This window comes from Drosophila yakuba, chromosome 2L (genome assembly GCF_016746365.2).
Source record: "Drosophila yakuba strain Tai18E2 chromosome 2L, Prin_Dyak_Tai18E2_2.1, whole genome shotgun sequence".
Classification (NCBI taxonomy): Eukaryota; Metazoa; Arthropoda; class Insecta; order Diptera; family Drosophilidae; genus Drosophila; species Drosophila yakuba.
Genome location: NC_052527.2, coordinates 2,178,047 through 2,188,217, shown reverse-complemented (window position 1 = coordinate 2,188,217; position 10,171 = coordinate 2,178,047). Strand labels below are relative to the sequence as shown.

General features: G+C 46.8%; 3 protein-coding genes across 5 annotated transcripts; 1 reads left to right on the top strand and 2 right to left on the bottom strand.

Moving 5' to 3' along the window:
* Positions 1–138: 138 nt before the first annotated feature.
* On the bottom strand, positions 139–3,784 carry LOC6526508 (putative apoptosis-inducing factor 1, mitochondrial). Of its 3 annotated transcripts, none has more exons than XM_002087583.4 (7): positions 3,392–3,782; positions 3,077–3,309; positions 2,497–2,778; positions 2,339–2,441; positions 1,861–2,110; positions 990–1,804; positions 139–927 (listed from the first exon to the last, which is right to left on the bottom strand). In XM_002087583.4, exons 1-7 carry the CDS (start codon positions 3,501–3,503, stop codon positions 503–505), a joined length of 2,220 nt encoding a protein of 739 aa, XP_002087619.1. In that variant the 5' UTR covers positions 3,504–3,782; the 3' UTR covers positions 139–502. The 3 variants fall into 3 exon arrangements, with proteins under 3 accessions (XP_002087619.1, XP_015053418.1, XP_039226852.1); XM_015197932.3 differs by having other exon boundaries at positions 3,272–3,309; positions 3,392–3,781; XM_039370918.2 differs by having other exon boundaries at positions 630–927; positions 986–1,804; positions 3,392–3,784.
* Positions 3,785–4,002: 218 nt separating this feature from the next.
* On the bottom strand, positions 4,003–8,256 carry LOC6526507 (tubulin-specific chaperone D). Its single transcript, XM_002087582.4, has 5 exons — positions 7,041–8,256; positions 5,851–6,984; positions 5,371–5,790; positions 4,837–5,303; positions 4,003–4,776 (listed from the first exon to the last, which is right to left on the bottom strand). The coding sequence occupies exons 1-5, from the start codon at positions 7,981–7,983 to the stop codon at positions 4,171–4,173; spliced, it is 3,570 nt and encodes a 1,189-aa protein (XP_002087618.1). The 5' UTR covers positions 7,984–8,256; the 3' UTR covers positions 4,003–4,170.
* A 117-nt stretch (positions 8,257–8,373) lies between these two features.
* On the top strand, positions 8,374–10,058 carry LOC6526506. The gene is made up of 2 exons (XM_002087581.3): positions 8,374–8,765; positions 8,839–10,058. Exons 1-2 carry the CDS (start codon positions 8,627–8,629, stop codon positions 9,750–9,752), a joined length of 1,053 nt encoding a protein of 350 aa, XP_002087617.1. The 5' UTR covers positions 8,374–8,626; the 3' UTR covers positions 9,753–10,058.
* The last annotated feature ends 113 nt before the right edge of the window (positions 10,059–10,171 follow it).

Below are 10,171 nucleotides of genomic sequence, written 5' to 3'. Positions count from 1 at the left end.
AAAAAAAATGAGGTTCCAAAGTTCTTACGCTTTATTTAAATAAAAATCAAGACAAAAACCCTTAAGATTAGTTAAATAATGAGTGCCTCAAGATCAAAAAGCGGGTGTTTCAACAGTGAAAATGAATAATATAAACAGTTTAGGTGTTACGGTCAATTTTTTGTCAACAACTTTTTGGCGCTTTGTTTATTACGAAGTTACACACAATTCAACAGAAATCCGCTTGTCTACGACTTTTTTAATATTTACATGCAGATATGCACTGGGCTGCTACATAACCGAATCAATGTCGTTGACTACAAAATAAGGTTTATTCCAAAAATAATAAAACTAAAATTTCTGTTGCATTGCGCCATTGCCGTTCGTATCTAGTTGCAGTTGCAAATGTACACAGTAAACACAGTTAAAGGCATTCGGTTTGGATCGTTTCTGTTTGGTGCGTGCTGATAAGCACATCAGGATAGCCAGATCTTCTCCTTGGTCCCTAGGGACTCTCTGTTTTCTACGCGTGAATCTCGAACAGTTTGGCCACCTCATTGAGGTCATCATACTTCTTATTCTGATTGATTATTGTCCTAGCTAAGCCTATCCGATTGAAGAGGTTCCACAACAGGATGCCGACGATCTTGTCGTTCTTCAAGTAGAATATTACACCCTTGCCATAGTTTCCCGCCTCATCGGGATCACAGGTAACGCCATCTGGGCTAGCCCCGTCATCGGATTTTGACGACGTGTTGGAACTCGTATTGGTCTCCACCACGTCGGAATCACTGGACTCAGCCAGTTGGTCGACGCGCGTGCCGGAGTCCGAGGGCAGGGCGAACACACCAACGGTGGGTAGCGAAGAATCCACCAAGCCGATACCCTCGTACCCGATCTCTGGACCTAGGTCGGACCAAAACATGCTCTGATGTTGATATGGTTTTTCTGCAAAAGGAACGGTGAATATTAGACTGGGTCGTTTAATAACTATAAGCTTAGTAACTTACTTGCTCCCGTCATGTTCTCGCCGGCCAGCCGACCAGAGACCACCGAGTGATCATGGTGCTCCACCCGTCGCCTGCCCAGCAGAGGATCGAAGAAGCAGGAAGCATCACCGGCCACGTACAGATTCCGCCTGGCTTCCAGCTCTGCATTGACCACAAACCCACCGAGACTCCTGTCTACCTCCAGCCTGCTGGGTCCCGCCAGATCCGTGTTTGGCGTGCAGCCCACGCAGACAACCACCACGTCCGACATTAAAGTCATACCATTATTTAACTCCAACTTCAGATTGGATTCATCGCGAACTGCCGATCGAATGCTGGCATTGGGGATGACGCAGACACCCTGGGCTTCCATTTTTGCCGTCGTCCAGCGACTCAAGTAGTTTGGAAGAACCTTTGACATGTTGGCGTTTTCCTGGAACACCTGGTACACTTTGCCACCATTGTTCTCTCTGGAATAGTGCGCCAGAGAGCAGGCCAGTTCACTTCCGATAAATCCATTCCCAACAATTGTGATTGAACGCTTTTCCGCTGCCAATTTTCGGAGGCGATCAAAGTCATCGGGTGTGCGATAGACCATTACTTTTTCGAGCACGCTTGGCGGCGCATCACGGAGCATGGTCAGGTTCTTGGGGGAGCAGCCGGTGGCAATAAGGCATTCGTCGTAGCTTATCTCGTAACCGTCGTTCAACGTCACTATGCGTTTTTGAGCGTCCACCTTCTTCACAGAGAAACCTTGAGCGACGGCAATACCGCCATTTGCATTATCATCCAGATCTTCGGGATCTATGAAAAACTCATCCGGCTCAAAGAACAAGCTGTGAGCAAGAAAGGGGGTAATTAAATAGGCTTCAATTAAATGATTTGAATCTACCTTCTCTCGGATCCCGTCCATTGCTTAAATCGATAGTCTTTGATGGGATCCTCGTTAGGATTGGGCGTATACCACAGTTCCTTGGACAGTGGAGGACGCATGTAGGGCTTGCGGAACTCGTTGCTAATCATCAAAACCTTGGCTGTTGCATCGTTAGACTTGATGGCACGGAAAGCAGAGAAGGCAGCGGTTCCGCCGCCGATAATCAGGTACGGCACATGCTTGGGAAGGTCCTCGGAACTGGGCGGACCTGCGGATGAAGACAAAGCGATAAGTTACCTCGGCTTATCATTAAAGATGACTCTGTTATTGTATTTTTGTAATTATTATCCAATCATGATGATTTTGAGATATGCATTAGATAGTGCTTATCTGCATACGAATTACAAAATGATTCGAGCCTAGAAAGTTCCATACAGCTTATGTCATCTTTACCATCCTACCAATTCCAATAAACTTTTCTTTTTGGTTTACTTACTCGTGGCTAGTCCAGCAATTAATCTCCGTTTTCGTTGCTCCTCCTCTTCCTGGGCTTTTCTGGCTTCACTGTCATCCGTATCCCGCGTCACAAACCAAGCGAGCTATATGAATGCAAAGTAATTAGAGATCTCCCTTAGATATCAGTTTGAAACATACCAAACCTCCGGCTAACAGGGCAGCCAGGGCACCTAAAAGGCACTTCAGACGTAGGTCCTTCATGCGGCACTCGCACTCCTCGTCACCACCATCACCGCCACCGGGAGCTGTTCCATCCTCGTTGCAAGGCTGGCAGGTGGTCTCCTTACGTTTCCGCTTGAATTCCTCGCAGGGATTAGTGGCTTTGCAGGAATCGAGGACGGGCTGACTGGTGCTGAGCTTTGCACTGTCTGACTTCAACACATCCTTAGCACTGCAGACGGACTTGACATCAGCAAAGCCCTGGAAATGAATTGTATTAGTTAATATTTGTTAGGAAACTTTGTAAGTCTTTTAAGGGGATGCAAAGTGGTTTGGGATTAATAACACTACATTTTCGCTAGTAATCAATTTCACAATGCTTGTCCGAGATTGGCAATGCTATTGACTACCGACTTTTATAATCTTTGAAAGAAAATATGAGCTACTAATACAAAGTGGTTCAGTTTCTACAACTTTTGACGCGATACCCTCGTTTGCATCCCCGAACTTATCCAGCTAAAATGGATTATGAATGGACTGAGTGGAATGGAATGGGTACCACTTTAAAGAGTGGCTCCGACGGGGAATGGGCTTGAAACTGGGCATTGGCGTAGGCGGGAACGCCAGGTGCCTCCACCGCCGTCTCGTACTCCTCAACGGGGGGCGTGGCCGAGGGCTTGGTGACGCAGACTTGATTATTCGGATATTTGTTGGCTTGCAATTTGGTGCGCGCCTCGAGGGTGCGTTTCTTTACCATTTGATAGAGGCTGCTGTGCGCCGGCCGATGAGGAGCTAAAATCAAGGTAAATACTAGTTAGTTGTCCGGAAAAACATGAAAACACGGATCGGTTTTGCCAGTCATAACCTCACTTACCGTACGCCGGTGGCGAACGCTGCGGCACCGGACCTAATAGCCTTCTGTTGGCCAGGATGTACGCCTGCCGAATGAACTTCTGCGTCAGACATCGGACCCCCCAAATACTCATCGTGATTTACACTGGCTCCGGAACAGGTGACACCACAATCCACAATTGTGTAACGTAACAACGTTGTGCGGCGAAAGAAACGTGTGTTTTGCGAGTTTGTGTTTTGTTTACAAAAGAACCAATTTCTATGACAAATTTCTCCGTGTGATGTCCGGCGGTGTTTAATTGATCTCGACGCCTTTATCCCTTCTTGCTTTTGGATAGTCCGCGCTTAATTTATTTGTATTTTTCATTCCCTCGCCTGTCTTGTTTTTTTCTGTCTCTGTCTCAGTGTGACCGTCGCAGTGAAAAGGGGAAATGCCAAGCGCCTTTGCGAAATTATTCAGCTTGAAAATAGCTAAAAATGAGTTTTCGAAATATATTGCTATAAAATGTATATTTTATATGTGTGTTAAAAATTCGTTGGTTCCTGTAGATGAAGTTTTGAAATCGAACTTAAAATTTCTTTCTTAGAAAGACACGTGTTAAAACACAAATTAAAAATAACGAACAATCATGGTTAATTGTTTTAATTTAATGAAGTTAAAATGAAGATGTGCGGCCAATATCAACTTCAAAGAAGTCTTACAAATTCTTAAGAATACCACTTATGTTGTCAGTAGAATTGTGCATTAATATATTAAATGCTTATGGGAACATAAGAAGCCTAGCTTGTAATGCTAAAAATTCATTTATCTGCATTCGCTTGCTGCAACGCGGCTGCTGCAGCTGCTCCACTTACGGGAGGCTTGATGTCCATCAGTTGGCACAACTGGTTCCTCAGCGGACGCACCTCCACCAGCGGCAGGGTCCAGTCGGTTTCCGAGAGCAGGGTTAGGATTTCATCCATATTATCCTCTGGCACTTCGGTGACATCGCCGTGAAGAGCCAACGCTTCGTATAATTTTGTGGCAGCGGTTTTGCGAACATGGACATGCTGCAGTCCAAGGAATACTGAGAGCTTGGAGAGGATGCGTCTGGACAAACGAGGAACCTGAAGCAGCTGGCAAAAAGCACTGATGCTGGTAGCAGTCTTATACAGCTTCTTGTAGCCCTTAACCTCCAGGTTCAGCAGCTTAAATATGTCCTCTGCAAAGGGATTTGCTTCATCATGCAGAACCGATTCCACAGTTCCGGATCCAATGAGTATATCTAGGAAACTGAGCAGAGGATAGGTCACGCGCTCGTTTAGCAGGTGCTCCTCGAAAATCTGGACAATTTCAGAGCAGAGACGTGGAACAGTCTCAGGATTGGAACGCAAGAATTGGAATAAGGCACTGGAGGCATACTTGATCTGTAGAACAATTATTTTAGTTAATAAAGCTAAATCCAAAAGGCAAACCATACAACTTACAAGAGATTCAGTTAGTTGACCAATGCTGGCACTCAGACCCAGAAGGACTCTTTTAGAGTAATCCGGCAGAGCGAGCAGCTCACAGAACAGGGGGAATGTGTGATCGGCAAATAACCACAGCACCGAATTCGCATCCGCGGGAAATATTTCCAAAAGTTTTGAATGCTGTTTTATGTGTGGGATCCTGGGCTGATGATGGATCAGCTGGCAGCAAAGTCGACCTCCTAGTCCACGAGTGCGATCAATCTTCTCCACCGCCTGCTGCATAAAGCCCACAACAATCTCGTGCACTTGCTCTTGAGCGAGGAGATCAGGCGGACACGTAGTGACAATTTCGTAGAGCGATGACATGGCCGCCTCCCTCACCCATGCACCAATGTCACCACGGTTATCCAAGGTGTACTCTTCCAAGGCTTTCAACAGGCACTCGATGACCTTGCTAAAGTTTTTAGGCTCAGCAAATGAGTCTGAAATAGAAAGTGTATGCTAAGATTAGTTATCATTTTTAGACCATAACTATGATCGTAGACTCACCAATTCCCCCGCCATATCCCACGGTCTTCACCAACTTTGTCAAGGCCCTCACGCTCTGAGTCCGTGCCTCGCTCCACCTGTATGCCTGGATGTTCTCGCGATCACCCATTTCACCCACCAGAACCGCTTGCAGTGGAGTAAGACAGTGCTTCACTAGACTGTCCATTATAGCCGGCAGATGAGTACGGATCATGAGTGAGGGGAGCACACCCAGAGCAGCAATGTAGCCCATGCGAATGTGCTCCTCCAAATCGTTCTCTGCTCCCCTTAAATAAGCACTGATTATGGCTTCGTTTTCCTGGCGTCTGGAATCTGAGCAGTAATAGGTGGCACTCAGTTCGCCGAACGCCTCCACCGCACAATCCCGAATGGAGTTTGATTTGGTAACCAGACAGAAGTCGATGACTTTCTGCCAGGAAGCTGAAAAGAAAAACACAATTTAATGATATGCTTAATATACTTTAGTGATTCATTTCCTACCCAAACACTCCGGCGTAGCCTGCAACCTGGCCTGACTGCAGTTCTTTATGTAGTTGCTCGTGCAGGATTTCATCAGTTCTCCGCTCATTCCGCGATAGCAATTTTTCTCTAGGAACGTGGTTATCAATTCATTGAGCTCCGCAACCCTTTGGTTGGACAGGTAAACCACTTGGGGATCACTCTTTTCCTCCAGTTTCCGCAGGGCCAGAGTTATTTCTCCCATGGCCAAGACACAACCATGTCGGCAGTTAATATCGATGGTGTCAGTTTTGGCCAGCAGTTGTGGAAGCACCACAGCGGCCATGTACTCGGGCTCCCAAAGGGAGAGTTTATGCAGGGCTTTGGCTGTAAGTTCCCTTATAGCCGGATCCCAATGGTTTACCTTATGCTGCACTAGATGATTAATTAATGGTTCCCTGTACACCTCAAACTGTGCAATGTAGTCACTGATGTTTAGGTACGAATTCTGCCGGATGCCAACGGAATAGAAGTCTGTCGTGGTGGAGATCTCGATTCCGAATGGGAAGTTTCCCAAGCGTCCAACACTTTCCTGAAAAGCGGCAGAGGCAGCCCGCCTGCAGTTCACCTCTCGATCAAACACAGCAACGGTCAGTAAGCCAGATGAGATTTTGTGCACAAAGGGTTTCACATCATCCGGATTGTACGCCCTGGCAAATGCCCAGCACATGTAGCAGGCTGAGTCCCGGATGTGCTGGCCCACCGACATGTAGCCCTTCATCTCATCGTAGAAGAGCGCCTGCATAAGGAGAGGAACCAGCTCCTCCAATCGATGTGGCAACAGCAAACCCCTTTTTGCCAGTTCTGCCAAAGCCAGGCACGCACCGTGCCAGGCCTCGTGGGGTTCCAACGGGTTAAGTATATCAATCACTGAGCCTATAACCTCATCAGCCAGCTCCTTCGGAAGGCGATTGGTAACTCTGCCTAATCCCTTGGCGGCACTCCAGCGTATATCGTTTCCTCCGCTTCGCAGTGCCTGAAGCAGCTCTTCAATCACCTCTTCTATAGCATCGGGGACCACTATTTCCTCCCCTTCTTCTAGCGATGGCTCCAAAACAGCTGGTTCACCGCCTGCTGCAGTTGTCTGGTTTAGATTGGTAGCCAGTGAACGAGTACCTACGTAAAAACTGGTTTATTATAGTTTCATGCGTGAATTACGAACGCAAGCTTACCTCTTTTATAGCGCCAGCTGGCAATGCGTGGCTTCAAATGAACCAATCCAATTCTCTGGACGATTTTTACATAGTTCTTGTACTTGAGAAAGTCGTTGTCATCCTTGTACTGACAGGAAGTGATCCACTGAAGAAGTTTGTCTGCATACGGCAGTAGATCTTCCCGCTTTCCGTGTTTTAAAATAGCAGCTACTGCAGCCAGCTGGCCGAACTTCACATTCACCGTGTCCGCTTGGTGCTGCTCCATGATCCACTCCAGAAAACGCGCCAGATATAAATCCTTGATGTCACTGCGAATGAAATACTTGGCGGCCAGGAAAGCAGCCATGCTGCTGCAGGTGTCGTTGGAGGACACATAAAGCTGGATGAGCTCGAAGATGCGATCCATCTTGGTGTTCTTCGATTGGACATGGTTTACGGGACTGCAATTGGTGGTGGGAGCAGAAGGTGAGGTGTCATTGGCATCTAATCTCGACATGTGAAAGGGATTCAAGACCAGGATAGACATCCACAGGAGCAGTATGTAGCGCGTTTCCCACTGCTCGAACTCTTTGGGGTTCTGCTGACCCAGCAGGTCCAGGACAAACTCCAGATCGCTCAGTTCGTGTGGCATAAACTTCACCAGTACCTTATAGGTGCGAACTTTACAGATGATGTAGAGATACTTGAAAGCGGCATGGAGTTCTCCCGTATCCAGATCTGGAGTTCGAATCTTTTGGAGTAGTTTCCCGAGCAACTCCTCCAAATGTGGATCCAGCAGGTGGGGCTGCTCCTGATATCTGGACAAAACCTGGGCGTACTGCTCGAACTCTCTTTCAAAGGTGCTAGCGGTAATGGATTTTATGTTTTCAATCATTTGCAGCACCTGCTGCAGTTCGGTGAAGTGCTCCAGCGTGTTTGCGGGCAGGTCCTCATCCTTGCACTCCTCCACAGGATTCGACATGGCTGCTTGACGTTTTTATTGAGTTTTAAACCCACAGCCGGCAACAAAATCAATTCGTTTGTGAATCATTTGTTTAGCTGCCAGAGTTGCAACCCTACTGAAAGTATACTGCTATGACACCACTGACTGACTCGTTTTAGGGTGTTAAAGAGCAAAACTGGCATGCAAGTAACGTGTTTCTTCCTATTGAAAGGTTCTTTATTTTATTCTTTCTTTCCTTAAACTGACTTATGTAAATACAACTGCAGTTATTAAGTAAGGTTTTTAATAAATCGTTTGGCTAAATAAATTTAGCTAGTGTCAAGTTGTCTTTGGTGTGGCCGTTTTGCTTGCAGCTGGTAATACCGTTAAGCAGCTGTTTGGCCAGAGTTTCCAGGCGTAGTTATTTTTCTATTTGTAGTGGCAAAGCGAATTTGCGAGATTAGGCGAAAGCGAGTTTTTTTATATTTCCTCAAAACGCACCAAAGCAAGCCAGAATTTTGGATTTTAAAAGTCGTACGATAGAGTCGATCCGCTCACACATTCGTCGAGTTTGCTGTGAGCGCGGTGGTGATTGCTGTGAGAATCGCGTTGAAAATTCGGGATCCGCAAGTTCTGGAGCGTTGCATTTGTTGACAAACCGCAATTTCTGGTCCAGTACACAATGAAATCTGATAACTACCGTCTCATAGCGGAAGTGTCCAAGCGGCGGTGTCTGTGGGACACCAACATGGCCATGGCGTACCGCAACCAGGACGCACCGCTCCAGTGGGCGAGCGTTGCGCAGATAATGCAGCAGGATGGTGAGTGGCGGGAAAACGAGCAGGGTTTCTTATGCCTAGGAAACCTAAAAATAACACCTGGCAAATTTTGCAGTTACGATCTGCAAGAAACGTTTCAAGGGAATGCGGGACAGCTACCGGGCGGAGGTGCGCAAGATACAGCAGAAACGCATCGAGATGTCCCACTGGCCGTACTTTCGCTCGCTGGAGTTCATGCGCCACCTCTTCGATCCGGAGTGCCTGGTGCCCTTTCCCCCGGAGCCCTGCGTGATGGACGCCGATCAGTCGGATGTCTGTGAGGCCACCCGCTTAGTTGACTTCGCAATCGATGTGGATTTGGACAATGATGACTCTGTTGATTTTGAGATCATCGACGACATATTCCAGCGGGAACCGTCAGTGCCCCAGGACTCGGGCTCGGATAAAGGTTCGCTGATTAAACCGTTGGATTCCTCATCCTCGGGCGCCCAGCGCTCCGATCAGGATCTCTCGCCCACATTGCCCACGCACTTGCCATGCCATCAACAATTCCTGCCACGTCCACCGCCGCCCTCGAAGAGGGCACGTCGGAGGAAGACTTCGCCGTCGAACGATGGCACAATTTTGAATGGATACGCCAGCCAGGCGACGAAGTTCCCCACTGAAGCCGATTTAAAGAACGATTCGGATTTAAGTTTTATGCTAAGCATGATGCCCCACGTAAAGTGTCTGTCAGCCATTAGCAATCTCAAGTTTCGAATGGAGATGGCGCGAGTTCTGGTGGAACTCAGAGAGGAGGATCAACAGATGCTCACTGGGGCGGGACCAGGAGCCGTTCCAGAGCGAGGACTTCCCAAGCTAACGCCCGCCCCGAACTCGAGTTTTGCCTCTCAGCTGGAGAAAAACCATTACCATCTATCCAATTCCAGCTACCAAAACAGTAGCCCAAAATCACCATCTTCGTTAGACTATGTGGACAGCTCCATGATTGAGTGCGATGTCAAGATAGAGAATGAACCCCTACTATGAAGACTTTGCCTTCAGCGTTCTACCAAATTAATACGATTTTACATTACCCAAGAAATATTTCTTTTATATTGTTACACGTTTTAGAGGAAGCCACTACTCAAACTTGAGTAGTTGTTTTGTGCTTCATTGGCTAAATCGTTATCATAAGACCATTATCCACATGCTGACTTGCTTTTAAATCACTTATATATATTGGCCAATAGATAATTTTAACATTTTTGACTCCGGCAGTGGCTGTTCTTAAGCAATATATAACAAATCCAATATATATAAAGAAAAGAACTACTGATGCTGATAAAAGTAAAAGGTTTTGTTTATCATTGGGTCATCATCTGGAGGGAATGTTAATGGATTTTGATTGATTTCAGATTCCCTTTTTAAAGAGACCCCTAATTTATATGTGCATAAAATTGTATTTA